At 54.9% G+C, this 19,860-nt stretch overlaps 1 protein-coding gene across 2 annotated transcripts in view; it reads right to left on the bottom strand.

The window, feature by feature from the left end:
- SYTL3 (synaptotagmin like 3) overlaps positions 1–19,860 on the bottom strand; it is a 70,541-nt gene that overhangs the window by 12,185 nt on the left and 38,496 nt on the right. The window contains exons 7-8 of one of the 2 annotated variants that reach the window (XM_062186994.1): positions 17,900–18,024; positions 10,900–11,034 (exon numbers count right to left, since the gene is read on the bottom strand). In XM_062186994.1, coding sequence (XP_062042978.1) covers positions 10,900–11,034; positions 17,900–18,024 — 260 coding nt within the window. The remainder of the gene's footprint in view (positions 1–10,899; positions 11,035–17,899; positions 18,025–19,860) is intronic. The other variant, XM_062186995.1, reaches the window with a different exon arrangement.

Below are 19,860 nucleotides of genomic sequence, written 5' to 3'. Positions count from 1 at the left end.
GAATGACAGATACAATACATTATTTCACCGTCAACTGTTTTTGCCGTTCTGGTTCCAAGATATCAAATCCATCAGAATTCACACACAACACACACCCTGCCTCATGTGGAGTTAATAATGCACTAGCTTGTACTTTGCCAGTCAGTGGCCACGTGTTCAAGACACAATTCTCAGACGGGCCTGTGTTGCCCAGGCATGGCCTCTGCCTAGCAATAAAAATCACACGATCTCATTCTTACACGAATCTCTTGGGATGAAGCAGACTATCTCCCGTGCCATTCTGCAAAGATGGCTCTCAGGAGGGCAGATAGAACAGCGAAGTAGAACCAGCATGGTGTGGGCGAAGTGGCTGTGCCTGGGGCTCAGGTGCACCCAGATTCCAACACTGGCTCTGCTACTCCCCCAGCTGTCAGCCTCCTAGGTTACGGTGAGGGGCAGATGGAAGGAGGTGTGCTAAGATGCGCAGTCAATGGTAACAGTCAATTGTCTTTAAATTTGTGTGGGCACACAAAATAAAACACAACGCTACCACCATAAGTTAGGGCAACCCAAGCTTAGACGACATAGATGAACAGTAGAGAATGCTTGTGCCTGAAGGGTTAACTGCCTTACCACTATTCAATTTGCTTGAAAAACTGCCACCGTTTGCATGTGACAATCTCGTAACTGTGATTAACACGGTCAAGGACACAGATGAGGACATGGAGGACTTCCTTAGGGGCTTGAATCCGGAAAAACAGAATCAAATGAAAAGTAAGCCCTGCAAAGTAAGGTGACTGAAGTCCACAAATTAATTTAACGTAGGATCAGACACTCCTGAGAGGAGGACTGGGAACCGGAAGATGGGTCAGCAGAGAATACCTAGAGAGGGTGAGGTGATGGAGCCGGAGGCGAGAACAGAGGCTGAACTTGGGGTCTGACTTTCCCGAAACAGAGAAGCCTAGCCAGTATTCACGCCCAATTCCTAACTGGTTCCTCCGAGCTAAGCAACATCCCAAGAAGGAACTAAGAGGTGAGCCTGGGAGCAGAGAGGTAGAACCCCCAGAGAGACAGAGAGAAACCAAACCAAACCGACCACTCATCGGAGGGATGGGAACCTGAGTTAACAATGCCAGGAATACAAACGGCTTCTCCACACCCAGCCGCTGGTTCTGAAAAAATGTAATTCGTAAAAACGCAAACATTTTCTATTTTTACACACTCAGGATGGAGAGACAGCATGAACAAGTCAGGTGCAGAAAGTGGCCATGGGGCGAATGGGTAGGGGGGTGGGGGAACACGCAGGCTGCTTGGGACGAGAACCACAGGGACACGTGGAGGGGCTAAAAGGTTCTCATCACCAGGGGATCACAGCCGGCTGTGCGGGACACACTGTACTACCCCAGCTTTCCTGCCAGGGGCAGTTAGAAAGCTGAACTAAACAGCCAGGCTCAAGGCACCGTGGAGCCACCAACAGCCAGGATGCCAGGGGTGGAGCGCAGCCCACGAGACAAGCCAGAGTCTGAGCGTCTGTTCACATCTAAGCAGCTCAGGCTGGAAGACCGAGAAGCCTAAGAGACACTGCTTGGAGAAGCAGAAGTTGAGTACAATTTTTAGCAGTGTGACAGGGGAAGGAGGCGAAAACTAGCACCCAAGGCTGTGGAGGCATGCAGAACCAAGGACCTGAGCTCCCGGGATCAAGGGGACGCACTGAAGTGGGAGCCACACGAGACGCTGCTCCCCGCACCCCTCAGCCTGTGTGGAGTCGGAAGCTCAGGCAATCCATGGAGGAGGGTCTTGGTAAGCTCGTAGACTTCCAGCGAGGTCCCCTCAAAGGCCTTCTTACTAGGACCAGATCGGCACAGCTCCAGCCGTTGCGGCCATCTGGGGGAGTGAACCAGCGAATGGAAGCCCTCTCTCTCTGTCTCTACCTCTCCCTGTAACTCTTTCAAACAAGTAAAATAAATCCTTTTTTTTTTTTGGACAGGCAGAGTTAGACAGTAAGAGAGAGACAGAAAGGTCCTCCTTTTCCGTTGGTTCACCCCCCACAAATGGCCACTACGGCCAGTGCGCTGCAGCCGGCTCACTGTGCCGATCCGAAGCCAGGAGCCAGGTGCTTCTCCTGGTCTCCCAAGTGGGTGCAGGGCCCAAGGACTTGGGCCATCCTCCACTGCACTCCCGGGCCACAGCAGAGAGCTGGACTGGAAGAGGAGCAACCGGGACAGAATCCAGCGCCCCAACCAGGACTAGAACCCAGGGTGCCGGCGCCACAGGCGGAGGATTAGCCAAGTGAGCTGCGGCACTGGCCATAAAATAAATCTTTTTTAAAAAAAAAGTAAGGGGACTGGCGCTGTGGCACAGCCGGTAAAGCAGCCGCCTGCAGTGCCAACATCCCGTATGGACACAGGTTCAAGACCCAGCTGCTCTACTTCCAATCCAGCTCTGGTCTGAGAAAGCAGTGGAAGATGGCCCAACTCCTTGGGCCCCTGCACCCGTGTGGGAGACCTGGAGGAAGCTCCTGGCTCCTAGCTTTGGATCAGCGCAGCTCCGGCCATTGCAGCCATCTGGGGAGTGAACCAGTGGATCGAGGGCCTCTCTCTCTCTCTGTCTCTACCTCTCTCTGTAACTCTTTCAAATAAATAAAATAAATCTTAAAAAAAAATATTCCTTATGACCAATGCAGATGAAGGATTCTCTTACAAACTTAGCCATAAGCAAGAACATAAGGCGAGTCTGAGTTGTTATGTGGATTGCCTACCATACTGTATGTAAAGCCCTAGGCGTCGCACACGGTTCATGGGAAGATGAACCAATGGTGGCTGCACTACCATATGCACAGGGGCACTGAGTTACACATCTCTGCAGGGAGACCAGGCTAACTCTGTCATCCCCATTACACAGATTACCCAGTGGGTTAAGTCCCTCTAGTTATTCATTTGAAAGCCAGAGTTACAGAGACAGAGAGATCTCCCATCTGCTGGTTCACTCCCCAGAATGGCCATGATGGCCAGGGCTGGGCCAGGCTGAAGCCAGGAGCCTGGAACTCCATCCAGGTCTCCCACAGAGGTACCAGAGCCCAAGCACTCTGACCATCTTCCCCTGCTTTCCCAGGTGCATTAGCAGGGAGCTGGATTAGAAGTGGAGCAGCCAGGACTCAAACCAGCACTCATATGGGATGCCAGCATTGCAAGTAGCAGCTTAGCCTGCAGAACCACAACACCGGCCCCTGGCTAAGTCCCTTAAGTGAGGCTACCGCGGGTTAGGACTCCCCAAGTCTCTGCCTTCATTCTGCTGCTCCTGTAAGTACAGGCCCCACAATTCACCGGGCCCTAATTTTTACACAGGGCATTTTTTAACAGAGATGGAATGCTAGCAGATTCGCCCACGGGCAGATCACCAGTGGGCGGGCTGCCGTGTCGGCGCTAGCGGAAGTCACAACTCTGAGGAGGGGAAGGAAAAATGGTGGCTGGAGGGAACAGGAAGTCGCTTCCGTGTGCTCCGTTTGGTTTTATTGGGAGAGGCGGGGATGTGGCGAGGGCCCGTGGGCAGGGTCAAGGGGGGTAGGTGTGCAAGAGCCAAGAGGAGCAGGGGATCGAGCAGGCAGGCGCGGATGGCAGCCCCGCCGCGGGGGAAGCCGAGCAGGCTGGGTAGTGGGGATGAGGGAACGCACAGCTGACTCGCTCATATCTTTTCTCCTAAGAACAGTGGGAAGCGAGATGTCTTTGTGGAGAGGGAGGAGGAAAAGTGGTCACAGAAAGACTGGGAAAGGTGTGAAATGGTTATTGTGGGGGAACACAATGAAGTCGACCAAAACAAACCCAACAGAAGCGCCAGACAGTAGCAGGTGCGCGTGGAGATGGCGACACGGCTGGGCAGTGTGGAGCCCCAGTGTGTAAGAGGGCTGTGCTCAGGTTTGTCCCGCTCTGTGCCTCACTCCTCGGGCATGCTTGTTAGGGGCAGGTACGAAGAAGGCGTCCAGCTGGGCCCATGCAGCCTGGGGCCCGGAGCTAGGCAGCATCCAGGAAGTGCCAGGATGACGCACCCTTCACTCTGCAGGTGGACAGGCGGCGGTGCAGGCAAGCTGAGGCAGAGATGGAGAGAGCTGGACGCGGGCCTGTGCTCCTGGGTCATCGGGCAGTAACTGTGCACTCGGCAGCCCAGGAGGATCCCCTCGGAGGGCCAAGAACAGCACGGCTCCTGCTTTGGTTGCCCACGTTCCTTCTCAGCTGACTGGGACTCTACCCCAGTGTCCCGCAGCACTTCTGGTTCTGCGTTCCCCGGAGCCAGAACCCAGCTGTCAGGCGGCCCGGGGACAGCCACCAGGAACTCAGCCTGGCCTCCAGCAGAGCTGCTGGCACTGGAGGAAAAGCCAAGGTGCACAAGAGCTGAGACCCACCCAGGGCAGGTAGGGGATGTATTACCAGGGGCTTTCTCTGCCCACTGTTCAGTGGGGGAGGGGGGCCTTCAAAACCTTCATGGAAATGCAACCAGGGGCAGGCACTGTGCTGTAGCAGGTAAAGCCGCGGTCTGCAGCGCTGGTATTCCACAGTGGTGCCGGTTCAAGTCCTCACTACTCCACTTCCAACCCAGCTCCCTGCTAACGGCCCGGGAAAGCAGCGGAGGATGGCCCAAGTGGTTGGGACCCTGCACCCATGTGGGAGACTGGGAAGAAGCTCCTGGCTCCGGCCTGACCCACACTCGGACGTTGTGGCTATTTGGGAAGTGAATCAGCGGACAAAAGAGTCTCTAACTCTGCCTTTCAAATAAATAAAATAAATCTTTACAAAAAGAAAAAGGAAAACCATGCATAGATCTCAAGATGGTTTTGCAGCAAAAGAAAGCTACCTTTTTCCACAAATGATGTGAACTGCCCTCATATGGAAAAATAAACAATGTTTATTTATGTTTATTTATAATGTTACCAGGGACATTACTGCAAAGTGGGGGGCGTTGGGGGAGACAGCCTTTCAGCTCCAAGTGCTTAGTGCTGTGGGCTTTCAAAGCAGTTTTCTTTTTTCTTTTCTTTTCTTTTTAAAGACTTATTTATTTATTTGAAAGGCAGAGTTACAGACAGGCAGAGGCAGAGAGAGAGAGGGAGAAGTCTTCTATCCACTGGTTCACACTCCTAATGGCCACAATGGCCAGAGCTGGACTGATCTGAAGCCAGGAGCTTCTCCCTGGTCTCCCATGTGTGTGTCAGGGGCTCAAGCACTTGGGCCACCTTCAGCTGCTTTCCCAGGCCACAGCAGAGAGCTGGATCAGAAGTGGAGCAGCTGGGACTCGAACAGGTGCCCATATGGGATGCTGGCACTGCAGACCAGGGCTTTAGCCCACTGTGTCAGAGCTCCAACCCTTGACTGTGTATACCACTCCCAGTGTCCTCCTCTGTGAAATGGCGATTTATTTCACAGGGCAGTGATGAGGGTTTGTGAGCTCTTGCATATAAAAAGGCTTAGAAACTTGCCTTATGCATGATTTATTAATCTTCTGAAAATGTAATACTAAGGCTGGCCTTTGTAAACTGGGCAAATCCTTTCTTTTGCTTTTCTTTTATTCTTCTTTTGGCTCTGCAATGAATAATACATAAAAGCATACCTATAACTCACAGGTATAATTAAACAATAATTATTAAATTAACATTTGTGTGCCCACCACGCAGCGTAACAATATTGGGCTGGGCATTTGGTGTAGTGGTTAAGATGCCACTCGGGATGCCCGTGTCCCCTGCTGCAGTGCCCGGTTTGAGCCCAGGTTCCTCTGATTCTATCCCAGCTCCCTGCTGATGTGCACCCTGGGAGGCAGCAGGTGGTGGCTCAGATACTCGGGTCCCTGCCACTCACATGGGAGACCTGGACTGAGTTCCTGGCTCCCGGCTCCAGCCTGGCCCAGCCATAATTATTGTAGGCATTAGGAGTAAATCATCAATTTTTTAATAGTATCACCGGGACCTCAGAAGCATCCTGTGGCCCTGTCCTACCAGCCCCCTCTCATTCAGGTCTCTGAGCAGATGCAGTTTGAGAAGTTGTAGCATGTGGGTGTGTCTGCTCCCAAACAAGACACTGGGTAGTTTGGCCTGCTTTTGAAATTTACCTAACTAGAGTCACACTGTGCATGTGTGTTCTCCGTACCTTACTTTCTGTCGACATGTTGGTTATTGCCAATTTTTTCAAAATTTTATAAACACTGTACTGGACAACTGTGTATATCCATTTTGAGTAGCATTCCTGATAATTTTTTTAAAAAGATTTATTTTACTTATTTGAAAGACAAAGTTATAGAGAGAGGTAGAGACACAGAGAGAGAGGGAGGTCTTCCATCCGCTGGTTCACTTCCCAAATGGCTGCAATTGCCAGAGCTGAGCTGATCCAAAGTCAGGAGCCAGGAGCTTCTTCTGGGTCTCCCACCTGGGTGCAGGGGCCCAAGGACTTGGGCCATCTTCTACTGCTTTCCCAGGTGCATTAGTAGAGAGCTGGATCAGAAGTGGAGCAACCGGGACTTGAACTGGCACCCATATAGGATGCCAGCGCTGCAGGTTGGGCTTTAACCCGCTGTGCCAGAGTGCTGACCCCTCCTGATAATTTTAATTATGAGTGTTTCCTATAGTTGAAGTTGTTGGGTTTAAGAGGAGAGGCCTTTCAAAGGCTTTTGCGATATTTTGCTAACTGCCCTCCACAGACGTGGCAACGTCCCAGCACCTCCTAAGCGCACCTGCAGCCCTGCACCCCTGCCAGCCCGGAGTGAGACCACTTTTACGCTCAATGAACTAGGCCCAAGACAGCACGTGCTTTGATTTTGCTCTGATGAGCACGTGGGAGGTTGAGCAGCTTCCATGTTTATTGCCCGTTTATACTTTTTTTTAAGTGGAGATTTAGTAAGCTTTTCTAGCCCGACTCAGAGTGTAAATATGTCTCAGAGAAAGGCGGCATTCAGAACAAGAAGCAATTACATGGCCGGCACCGCGGCTCAATAGGCTAATCCTCCGCCTGCAGCGCCGGCACACCGGGTTCTAGTCCCGGTCGGGGCGCCAGATTCTGTCCCGGTTGCCCCTCTTCCAGGCCAGCTCTCTGCTGTGGCCTGGGAAGGCAGTGAAGGATGGCCCAAGTGCTTGGGCCCCGCACTTGCATGGGAGACCAGGAGAAGCACCTGGCTCCTGGCTTCAGATCAGCACGGTGCACCAGCCGCAGCGGCCATTGGAGGGTGAGCCAACGGCAAAAGGAAGACCTTTCTCTCTGTCTCTCTCTCTCTCACTGTCCACTCTGTCAAAAAAAATAATAAAAATAAAATAAAATAAAAAAGAAGCAATAACCAGTTACTCTCCTTGTGGGAGTCTGGTTTCCAGGCTTCGGTCTAAGTGGAACAAGACACAGTTAAGTGCACATTAGCTCAGTCTCATGATGACGTAAGGTTTAAGGGCACAGGGCAGAGAGAACTCCGGAAGAACAGATGAGACCAGCGGGCTCACAGAATCTGCGCTGAGATGGCCAGGGACAGCGCATAGAAGCAGAGATGGACAGAGGAGCTCTTACAGCCCCCTCCCCTGCAGCCCGGCCCTTAACTCCTGACGGCATCTGAGGTTTGGAGCAGCACCAAGTGGGTGACTCTGGGAGAGGGGTGTGAGTCAGGGAAACCAGTCACTGCAAGAGGTCACCACACGCTGTGGGCACTGAGGCCCAGGGTCCCCGGCTCGAGATCTGTGGTCCCAGTCGACCTCAGCAAGTCCTTGACCCCTGAGCAGCTCAGGTCCCTCTGCTGTGAAGTGGGAAATGGCACCCAGCAGAGCAGGACCCTCCTGGGCGGGGATGACCCAGCCATCCCAGGAGTCTTCACTGCCAGCCATCTAAGTGTCAGTCACTGCTCAGGGCACCAGGGACTGCATTCCAGCGGGGAGGGGCTTATCAACAGATAAGCCAATTACACAGTGGGAGAAGGTGATAAGAATGGGGATAAACATAGAGCCAAGATAGAGAACAGGACCCGGACTCCTCCCCTGCAAGGTGACCTTGGAGCAAAGCCCTCATGGGAGTGGCGTGGTCACGTCTGCTATGTCCTGACTGAGTGGAGGGAGCAAGGGGGGAAGGGAGAGGCAGTGGGGTCAGGGCAGGATAGGGCAGGCTGGATGGGACCCTAGGGACTACAGAGGGGGCGCCCTCGCCCGACTACCTGCCCACGTGGTGGTTTCTGAGCCTACGAACGTGTGATTCTGGACCTTGAAGGCCTGCCAGGTGCACTCTGGCAGAAACACCAACAAGTTCAGGGGAAAAGTGCCCGTTGGCCTCATTCTCCCAGGTCAACCTCGCAGGGCTCAGACTGGGAGTCTTCCCGTCACCTGGGGAGGGGGCAAACTTTTGGATGAGTCTCAGAAAAGCCTGCCAGAGACCACGCCATGCGCCTGTTTGGGGCTGTCACAGACCTGTTGGAGAACTGGGTGAAAACAGGAACATTGTTTGCAGGAAGTGCAGAGGGGCGTGCCCACCACATTTTTGGGTGCTGCCCCCAGAGAATTCAGAGAAAAGAGCTCCTCCTCTGGGCATTACTTGGTGCACAAAATAGAATCCAGACCAACACGGTCCAGCAGAAATGTAATGTGAGCGAAATATGTACTTGAACTTGGAAAATGCTCCAGGGGCCAGCATTGTGGCGCAGGGGGTTAGGTCACCCCTGCAACACCAGCACCCCACAGGAGCACCAGGTCCAGTCCTGGCTGCTCCACTTCCATCCGGCTCCCTGCTAATGCACCTGGGAAAGCAGCAGAGGGTCACACAAATACCTGAGTCCCTGCCACCCACATGGGAGACCAGGCTGGAGTTCCAGACTCCTGGCTTTGGCCTGGCCAGCCCTGGCTGCTGCAGCCATTTGGGCGTGAACCAGGAGATGGAAGATCTCTCTCTGTCTCTCCCTCTCTCTAACTTTCACTTTCAAATAAATAAATCTTTAAAAAGAAAGGAAGAAAACGCTCCAGCAGCTACACTGAGAAATAGGTGGCATTAACTTTCATCGCATATCTTATGAATCCAAAGTACGGTCAGCAGCATGTGCCTATCTAAAAATGATTACTGAGGCATTTACATGTTTTTCATACTAGTCTCCAAAACCCAGTGTGGCGGCCGGCACCATGGCGCAGGTTAATCCTCCGCCTGCGGCACCAGCATCCCATATGGGCACCGGTTCTAGTCCCTGCTGCTCCACTTCCAATCCAGCTCTCTGCTGTGGCCTGGGGAAGCAGTAGAAGATGGCCCAAGTCCTTGGGCCGCTGCACCCACGTGGGAGACCTGGAAGAAGCTCCTGGCTCCTGGCTTCGGATCAGTGCCGCTCCAGCCGTTATGGCCAATTGGGGAGTGACCCAGCAGATGGAAGATCTCTCTCTCTCTCTCTCTCTCTCTCTTCTCTCTCTGCCTCTCCTTCTCTCTGTGTAACTCTGACTTTCAAATAAATAAATAAATCTTTAAAAAAAAAAAAAAAGTGCCAGGGCTTCACTAGTGTCTCCCAAACTAGGCTGTGCGATGAGTCTCTGGGCTTCGGTGAGTTAAGCACGCCGACTCAGTGGGACTGGAGTAGGGCCCAGGTCCTGTGCTTCTCACGAGCCCCCAGGTGAGGCCAATGCTGCTGAGCCCCACGCTGTGAGGGGTGAAGGTGACAGGAGAGGGGAAGGGGCGGGCTGGGGGCCCAGTGTGGAGTGGGTCAAGGTGAGCTCTCCCGCAGCGCAGGGTCTGGCCCGCTCTGGACAGTCGTGGGGAGGGTGGCGTACGCACTTCTCTGAGCACAACACCACTTCGCTAAGAACACAAGAACCCAAGGGCATCGGCTGCTGGAAGAACTCGTCCTGGGTCACGCTCTGCCACTGAAGGAGCTGGAACCTGGGCCAGAAGTCAGTTTCTAGAAGTTTCTGAACATTACATCACTCCATGCAATTCGTGCGTTCACTTCCCTCTCAAAGCACCAAGGGAAGCAGAGGGAACTCTGAAACGCATGTCCCTGGTGAGGACTCAAGTTGAGAGAGGTCTGGCGGTTGTCTAAGGTCTTGTACCACGGGAGAGACATCCGACGATGGAGGCCTCAAACCCCTCATCCAGGGCTCTCTCTACTGTATCACAGTCCACGTATCACAGTATCACCATGTATCACAGACACCACGTATCACAGTCCTAGGCGTTCAATTAATTTTTAAATAAATTAATAAGTAAAAAAAAATGCCTGCCTATAAACAGAAACTACCCTTAAGATATCACAAAGCAATCGTCACAAGGAAGGACTGAGTTGGAAGTCTGACATAATCCAACCTCAAGGCTCCCTGCAAAGCTACAGCAATCGAGACTGGGTGCTCCTGGCCAAATGACAGACAGCAGGGTCAGTGGAACCGAAGAGGGGCCCAGGAACAGACTTCCACATCCATGTGAGTTCCAACAAAGACCGCAACGGCGCCAGGGGAAATGAAAGTCTTTTCTAACGGATGGTCCCAGGGACGAAACATTCATACAGAAAGAAATTAGCCTTAAAGTCCACCATTCACCAAAAACTTAACGGGCTGGGACACAGACCTAAGTAGAAGAGCTCCTTTTTTAAAGCTTCTCAGTGGAAATGGAGAATATCCTCATTGCTAGCGGTTAGACAAGACACAGAAACAACGAGAGGAATCTGACAAGTCAGACTTCACCCAAATGAAAAGCTTCTCAGCGAAAGACATCATTAGCTTCTGTGACTCCCTGTGCACATGGCGATGTTCACAAGAGGATGTAAAAAACAAAAACCACACTCCCAGTACAGCAAGGTGTTCCCAGCTCCCGACCAAAGGACAATGCTCCTTCTAAATCTCTCTGGTCCTGGGCCGGCTTATCTCAGAAGACAACAGCTCGTTCCCGCCCTTCTTAAGTTAATGTCGTGATAGCCACACACTGTGGGCCGGGGTGGTGGGGACAGACTCACGTGTCTCAGGCCTCCAGAGAACAAAGTGCTGGCCGAGGGACTGGGCGAGAGGTCCTCTTGCTTAAAGACAGGGCTAGTGGAGCCTTTGGGGTTTTCTTGACCGAGAGGTCTCAGGACATCTGGAGCTCTGGCTTTCTGGAGAAGGGAAAACACTGTCATTGGCCTCCCAGTCTCTGTTCAAAGGTGGCGCCTTCAGCAGGCCCAGCCAGCGTCTCGCGTGCTGCAGAGGGGCCGGCCGCCCCAGGGTTTGGGGAAGGCACCTTTTACTCCCCCATCCCCCTACATCATCAGAATGCACTAATAAGCAGTAATGAACGAGTTACAGGTTGGAAAAATCTTAAAGAAGCCCAAGCCCAAGTCACCTTAGTGACGATCCTGTCATTTAATCATAATATTCAGCCTAACAAGCCGAGTTATTTACTCTAGCATGCTCATGAAATGGGAAAAAAGTCAAAATGCGTCTCTAAATTCCATAAAAATGTCTGGCTAACAGCGGGCACATCTATGATGGGTCCAGTTGTGCTTTCCAATATGGAAGTCTCCAGCCACCTGGGGTATTTAGATTTAAATTCAAATTAATTAAACCAAATAAAACCCATCACCTCAGCTCCTCGGTCGCACTGGACGTATTTTAAGTGCTCGGCAGGCACCTGTGGCAGTGGCCGCAGATCAGAGAGCTGAGCTAAGGACAGCTTCCATAGCTGCAGAACATTCACCGGACAGCCCGCACGGAGCAGCAAATGCCACGGGCAACTTGGGAAAACCTCTTCCTGGCTGAAATGCAGCTTCCACGTGGAGACTTCAGGTCCCGGTGCCGGGCTGGAACACTCCACAGCTGCACCGTGGTCATGGTTTTCAGGGATAAAGTAGGGAGTGGGAGTAGCAGAGAACAAGTGAGAGAAGGGACGACCGCTGCGTGATGGTTCCCGTCCTCCACGCCCAGAGCGTCAGCACGGTTCCAACAGACAGGCGGCCAAGCGGCCTTCTGCTCAACCCACCACTCTACACCCTGGGGGCTCCGGGCGAGGAGACGCCACAGCTGTTCTCTGAGGGTCACCAGCTGGGAGGGAGACGGACACCATGGAAATGGGGGCAGCAGCCAAGCCTTCTGGGAAGAGGTCAGAGACTTCACGCAGAATGAAGACACCTGGGGATGAGGTCTGAGGGGGGCTGGGAAAGACCAAAAGGTCAGGCGTCCCAGGGGAGGGGACGTCCCCACAGCTGCAGACCCGCGAGCGCCAGGCGGAGACCTGGACACAGACATTGCGACACACAGCGACTGGGGTTGGCAGGCAGAGAAGCATCAACCAAAGCCCCAGGGAGGGAGGCACAGGGCCGCGGGAGCCAGCAGGTGCAGCAGGAGGAATGCAAGGACAAGAGGAGGAAGAAGCAGAAGGAAAGCTTGCCCGAAATGAGGAAATGTGAGTTTCCACCAAGTGCCTATCAAACTGGCAAATGCTAGAATAAGAAGAAATATTTAGTTTTACAAGATAAAAATGGTTCTGGAGACGAATGCTGGTGAGGGCTGCAGGCTGTATTTACCTGCCATGCCACAGCGCGGGCCCCTCTACCGGTGTATTTCATGCTACAAATCTGCACGTCTAAAAACAGCCACGACCGTAAGTTTTCTGTGTGTTTCACCACAATGAAAAATCGGGAGGAGAAAGGCATAAGCTTGAACATAGACAAGAGTCTGGAAAATGGGCCCAACGGAGTCTCCCCCAGAACAGGGCAATCTGGCAGGACACACTAACCACAAGGCCTCACGGAAGTGACAATGCAAGTGCAGGCATTACGGAGTAGCAGCCCAAGCCACCGCCTGGGATGTGGCACCGCCCACTGGAGCGCGGGTCTCCGTCCCTGCCACTCCACTTCCGATCCAGCTTCCTGCCAGTGCATCCCGGGAGGCAGCACGTGATGGCTCAAGTGCCTGGGCCCCTGCCACTCACGAGGGGGACCAGGAAAGCAGCTTGCCAAGGAATCCCTCCAAGGCTGCTGCATGGACCTCTAGGGTGGCGAGGGCGGGGTGTGTTTATGTGGGGAGGAGGGGCGAGATCAAGGTCAAATGAGTGGGGTGAGGCTCTGGAGGAGCGGTGAGCAGTGGGGGGGACCCACACAAGGGTGCCCTGGACCAGGAGAACCACGTGCAGGAATTGGAGAGGTGCCAGTGGGGAGGGGGCGGCACGGGTCCTCCCGTGAGGGTACGTGGAAGGTTCTGAGCAGTGACCTTCATCTGCAGACAGGGCAGGCAGAACAGGACAGAGCCGCGAGTTCACGCAAAGCCATCTACCTCCTCAGTGGTTACCATGGCGACCCTGCACCCCCAGACTCCTAGGTTGAAGCCCTAACTCCCCAACTGGATGGGATTTGGAGGCGGGGCTTTGGGAGGCAATGGGTCGGAGGTAGTCAACCCAGCAGGAAGAGCAGGCTCACCAGGACCCTGGCTCAGACTTCAGCCCCCACCCAGGACTGTGAGAAAACCAACAGCTGTGCTCAGGCCCCCGACCCGTGCTGTGTTGTCAGGGCAGCCTGAGCTGACAGTGTTGAGATACCTGTTTCTTTTCATCATAAAAAAAAAAAATTAATGACAGAAAGTTCCTAAAAGGAACAGCGAGAGCGATCTTCCCAACAGAGATTGCACGGCCCAGCGAACTCACAGCCGGGGAGGTCCCTGCGGCAGGAGCCCGCAGGCTTTGAAGGAACCTTCGACGCAAGAACAAGCTTGTCGCCCTGACGGGGAACGTGCTCGCTGGGGGACGCGCCTCTTTGGGTCAGCGCAGGCGTCCTGCAGATTCTGTGTCCCCAGGTCCCCCCAGCACATGCTGAAGGCATGGGGGCGCCGTGGTCTGCCCCTCTCCGAGGGCATCCAGACCCTCGCTACTCCTCTGTGTCCTGCAGATGAACTTTTTTTTTTCCCATGTGATTTTTAAATTTTTTCTATAACTCTCTCGCTGTGGCCAGACACAGAGGCAAAACACTTGCTCTGAATGAGGCCTTTACCACTGCAAAGAGTCAGGCGCTGAACATCATAGAGGCTACATCAGCAGAGGGCAGGTTTCACCTGATGGAATATGGACCCTCTGGAACCTGTGTGCGCATTTGAGATTTTTGCTGACATCAGCTGTGCCCACAAGGACACGAGAGGAGGAAGAGCAGCCGTCCCCGCCTCACCTGCTCAGTACAGAAAGAGACTCGAGGCTTGGCCAAGAGCATGGGCTCAGAGCAATGGAAAATTTCCCTGGCCACGTCTCCTGGGACCATGGAGGACTCTGCCCTTGAACCTGAGGGTGAAGTGGTAGCCAAGGGAGGAGCCACTACTGCTCCTCCCTCTCCCACTTTTTATCTCCTTGCTCAGCCTGTAGGTGAGCAGGCAGGCAGAGGGAGAGGGGTTGGGAGGCCCGGCCCTGCAGTCAGTCCTGTCTTGAGGTTCCAGGTTTCCACGGGGAAACCTTCATATGGGATGAAGAATAATGAATGAAATGAAGCCCCCCACCTACACCTGTGGCCTCCGTCGGCTTCCCCAGAGATGGCCCCCAGCAGCTTTCTCTGCGTCTTCCTGCTTAGCAGGTGCACGGCTTTCCGGGCAGCGTCCGTGAACCACGGTCACAATGTGCACACACTACATATTGTGTACCCCACTGGGGTGCCCACGGCAGACAGGTAAGAAGGATCCACCGCTCGAAGAAGCCTGGCCCTGATGCTGTGTGAGGGCTGTTTTCAGAGGGTGGAGTTCAGACTTCAGGGTCAGAGAAGTGACCTGGAAGAGATCCCGACTGCCTGATCTGCTCTGCGGACATCCCAGAGTGGCCAGGGGCTCCGTCAGGGGCAGTTATCCGTGACTTCTCAACGCTACCACCTGCGAGGTGGGCACTGTCAGCCCCTCCCTCCAGAGGGCGCTGCCTCGTCTAACTGGTGCTGATTCCTCGGAGCTCACCAGCTGTCTGATGGTGTCCTGTTTAACGCACCCTCTGAGTATTCAGCCCAGTCATTACGTGGCCTTTACAGATCACGCCGTGACTACTGAGTATAACAGCCAAATCCTCAATGGGGGGCAGGGACAGAGAGGGTCTGTACGAGAACATGGCAGTGAGGTGGACGCACACACAACACACATGGTCTCCCCAGCGAGGGCCACCTCCTGCACCTCCTTGTTCTGTCCCTGGACTCCCCGAGCCCGTCAGACAACCTCACCAACTGCCTGGCAGGCTCCGCCCACCAGCAATGAGCAGCCAGGGCAGCGTGCGCCAGGGATGCCACGTCACATCACCGTCCAGGGTGCCGAAAGCTAAGCCTGCAGCTCCTTGGGACGGCCCACCCTTGGCCGACCGCACCACAGGTGGGAAATGCGTGCCTCACAGCAGGGGGGTATGGGGGAGCTCCCGGGGCAGGCTCTACCTGGCCCTACCCTTCTGACCACACTGCCCCTTAGCCAGCTCTTTGCCCCTCTGTCTTCCTTTTTAATGGGGGCAGCAGTACTGTGAGCTGCACAAGATAGCTTTCAGGATGGAGAAGGCCAAATGCCCCAGGGAGTTTTACAGCGACCACAGCGGCTGCCCACGTGTCCGCCCTTAGCGTTAGCGCCCGAGTGGCTTCACCTGATCCAGGTGAGAAGAGCATCACTAGCATGTCCGGAACCCTCCCCCTCCCCCCCCCCCAGCCCCTTTTCCTTGTCTGTTCTCACGTGGAGCATGGAACGAAGCGCTGAAGCGTTGAGAAGCCAGAAGCACGCAAACTGGACGCTGCCAGGCTCTGACTCTCCTGGCTATGCGCCATCAGGCCATCTGGTAAACCACTCATTATACCCAGGCTCTGGATTTGATCAAGGGAGTGACAACATCTTTCTCACTGTCATTTTTAAGAACTAAATGTGGGGGCCGGTGAGGTGGTATAGAGGGTCAAACCGCAGCCTGCAACACTGGCCTTCGCTATGGGCGCCGGGTTCCTGTCTTGGCTACCCCACGTTCAATCCAATTTCCTGCTAATGGCCTGGGAAAGCAGCAGAAGATGGCCCAAGTGCTTGGGCCCGGCCTGGCCCTGGCTGCTGCAGTCATTTGGGGAGTGAACCATTGAATGGAAAATCACGTGGACTCTATTTAAAAAAAATGTGATAAATTATAAAAAGTGCTGTCACCCCGTGCCCAGAACACAAACATGCCGTAAATGGATGCTGCGTTGGCTCGGCTGTAGTTCGAGCACATGCCCAAGGGTCCTCAGTGGAAATGGAGCCCCCCCACTGTGAGGAATTAAGAGGGCAGAAACTTCACCAGACCGTGATGCTTAGAGGTGGGGCTTTTATGGGGTTGTTAGGACCGAAGGAGCTCATCACAGTGCCAAAGCTGAAAAGGGCAGGTTCCTACGAGGGAGACAGGCCAAAGATTCAGACGGGCACACGAGCCTCCAGCCTCTGCTACCTGACGTCCTGCACCGCCCCGGACTCTGCTGGCGAGAGGGCCATCAGCAGAGGCGCCCTCCACTCTGGATCAGAACCCTGGGCCAAAGTAAACCTCCTGGCATCGTGAGGCTACCCGGCTTCGAGGATTGCATCACAGGCTAGAGAGCAGATTCCACGGCAGGTGCTAACCTCGCCTCCATCTGTGGCACCTGAAGGGAAGCAGTGGAGTCCAGCGCAGCGACAGAAGCCAGCACGGCCTTACACTGTCTGCTCTGTAGGACTTCAAACACCTGCCAAAAATGTGTGTTTCAAACCCTCGAGACACCTTGCGCGAAGGTGTGGCTGGGTGCCAGCGGCATCAGCATCACCTGGCCCCCAGGAGGAACTAGAAATGCATCTGAGGTTGGGTGCCTCGAGCCCAGGCCAGCCCAGCCCCACAGGTGTGGAACCACATTCCAGCCAGAGCCAGAAGACCCCTCCACCGGCACACAGGAAAGCTGTGTCAGGCTGCCCCAGAGACAGGAGGCAGCCAAGCCGGGGCTGTGCGCCCCCAACCCGCCACGTTCTGGCCGTGGACCTTCACGCGTGTGACTTAATCTCTGGAGGCCTCAGTTTCCCTGAACATAAAATGGGGCCACGGGTGCTGCAGTGCCTCCCTCCCAGGGGCGGCCATGAGGGCAGAGTGAGACAGTCCTGATACTGCTGCCGACACTTCCTAACCAACGTGGGCCATGCAAAGACTGCATCCGGATGGGACAGTCTCTCACTGATGTCCACAAGAGCCTTGTGCTGGGGGCAGGGTGGGGATTCATTATCAAGGTCTTCATTTTGCAAAGGGGCACGGTCGCCCTGGGCTCGTGGGCAGGACAGCAGCAGGAGGCACCAGCTGGACAGCGGGGCTGGCTCACGGCCTGGCCTCAAGGACAGTCTGCCTGGGGATGTCCTGAGTGGAGCCCACAGCCGCAGAGAGGGGCACCTGTCCTGTCCTGCCCTGCCCAGGCCTGCAAACAGCAGGTGCAGGTGCCTGTGCAGCCAGGTCACCTTGGCTGCGCTGGCCTGGTCTTGCCATCCTGGCGTCAGGTCCCTGTGCACCTGCCTCGGGCCTGGCTAATCCGTGGAGAGCGGACTGATTCCTGCTCTGAAAGCCTTCCTTAAGCAAGCGCTCTCGCGTGGTGCAGGCGCCTGGGGACACAGCCGCCTCCTGCTCACACAGGAGTATGCTGCATTTATATTCCCAAAGCGGCCATCAGAGACCAGGACCAAGGCTGGCTGGTCCTGAACAGGCGGAGGAAAGCCACTCGCCCCTCAGTGGGTGGTGCTCAGAGCCCAGGGAAGGCAGGCCTCTGCCTTTGTGTGGCCACGGAGCTGCAGCTCGGCACACAGACACACCAGGGCTCGGCAGCAGGTGGAGCTTCCCCTGCTGGGAATGGCTTCCAGGGTGACCTTGAAGTCCGACCTCCCTGCAGCCAGCCCTGCTCAGACAGAGAGGCTCTCCATTCTGTTTCTCTGACTGCTCACTGTTCTGCCCTCAAAGGACAAGCAAATAGAGAAAGCAGCAAATCCCCAAAAAGACAACGGGAAGGTGGCAGGTGCAGCGGGCCGGGGTACCCTGTTGGTGACGTTGACGGCGGTGTCCGACTGGCTGCGTCTCTCCGTGCGGCTGGTACACTGCCGGGGGTCCGTGGCCAGGAGGTGCTTCTCAGAAGTCACGTCGTTCTGGGACTTGGAGAGCTCTGGAACACAAAGGGGAGTGGTGGCGACCGGGGGCACTGCAGGCCCTACCTGAGCCCCCTGCACCCAGAGGCCCCAGGTCCAAGGGGGGCAAAGTTGTGGGAGGGGCAAGGGTAGCGTGGAGACGCCGGGACCGAGACCACAGGAGATGGGCTGGGTTCCTCCAAGGCCCCCCGTGGTCACACAGGGTTCACAGCTCCATAGGCAGAGCCGCTGTCAGGGTGGGAGCTGACGGGAAATCTCCTGCCCCGTGTCCCTCTGGGTTACACCATCCACGTGAGGCTACATGCCTCCCAACGCCAAGACAGCGCGTACCCAACAAGCCAGGTTTGTTTTGCTTTTTTTTTTTTTTTTTTTAGGAATTCCTTGCAAAAATGTTATGCCTAAATTCAATTTCTTGGGACTTTTTGAAGTGAGGTGAAAATAAGATTCAGGGGGCCGATGTTGGGGTACAGCAAGTTAAGCCACCGCTTGCAATGCCAGCACCCCACGTGAGTGCTGGTTTAAGTCCCCGCTGCTCCACTTGTGACCCAGCAACCTGCCTGCTCCCACCGCGGGAGGCCCAGGTAGAGCGCCATGCTCCTGGCTTCAGCCCAGCCCAGCCCTGGCCACTGCACTCACTTGGGGGGTCAGCCAGCAGACAGACCTCTCTCTCTCAACTCTGCCTTTCAACAAAATAATACATCTTTTTGTTAAAAAAAGAAACCCTCACCTCTCCCAGATTAAAGCTCCCCTAGGAGCTCTGCCCAGGAGAGAGAGCGTTTGCATCACATAATTTCGAATTTTCTGGCAGCCACATTAAAAAACGAAAAAGAGGGGCCGGTGTTGTGCATGCCACCTGCAACGCTGGCATCCCGTGCGCACCGGTTTCCTGGCTACTCCCCCTGATTCAGGCCCCTGCTAATGCACCTAGGAAAGCAGCGGAAGGCAGCTGGGCCCCCTGCCACGAAGGGTTTTCTCACACCCTGTGTACGAAAGCTGGTGCGTCCTCCCCTCTGGGCCACATCTTCAGCCGTACGGTAGGGGCTGGGCAGTGCCGTGTGGTCAGGGGCCGCCTTCAGGGACCACAGAGCTCCACAGAGTCCTTAGGGGTGACCGCTCACTGAGGTGTCCTTGTGGGAACCCTGCACTCCTGGCCACACTGCCTGGGGCTCTGTCCACAGCACCTGTCTTTTCTGCGTAGGGAGACCCGGTCCCCCAATCCACTGGCATCGGCCTTTCCCCCTGGGAGGGCTCTGAGGCTCTCCCGACAGCACTGCCCTCCGTGCTGTCTAGCCCACCACCCAGAAGCAGGGGCGTTGTCTATGCCTGGCACCCAGAGGGGCCAGCACAACCCAGCCCTCAGCGACCTCAGACCTCCGCTCAGGTGTGAAAGGCTGTGACTTCTAAGCTCCTGGGGGCACCACTCCCCCAGTATCCTCCCAAAGCTTGTATCTACTTGACCCATTTGAAGTTTATGGCCTGGGGGCAGGGCCTGGGTGGGGGGCTTCCTGAGCTAATGAGCAGGCTCCTGGGAGGACTTCATGAAGTTCATGGAACTTAGAGACATGGATTTTGGTGCAAAAATGTTTGAAATCTATGAGTGGCTTTTTCGTAGTATGCATCGTCTGTGGACGTTGTGGCAGCCCCTCCTGCCTGCACTGTTAGGGGGAAAGGGGAGGGGACGAGAAGGAACATGGGTTACCCCCGAGACCCAGTGTCCTCATTCACTCCTTCCTGTCTCAGGGCGACTATCACGCTGGAATCTAGAAATTACTGGTAATTAAAAGGGCTGGAAGAACCCGTCTCTCCGGCTGGCCTGACCTCACTGGGCAGCCCCCAGCACCTGGGTTGTCACA

Source organism: Lepus europaeus, chromosome 3 (genome assembly GCF_033115175.1).
Source record: "Lepus europaeus isolate LE1 chromosome 3, mLepTim1.pri, whole genome shotgun sequence".
NCBI lineage: Eukaryota > Metazoa > Chordata > Mammalia > Lagomorpha > Leporidae > Lepus > Lepus europaeus.
The sequence above is the reverse complement of the archived record's forward strand: the minus strand, read 5'-3'. Positions and strand labels throughout refer to the sequence as shown.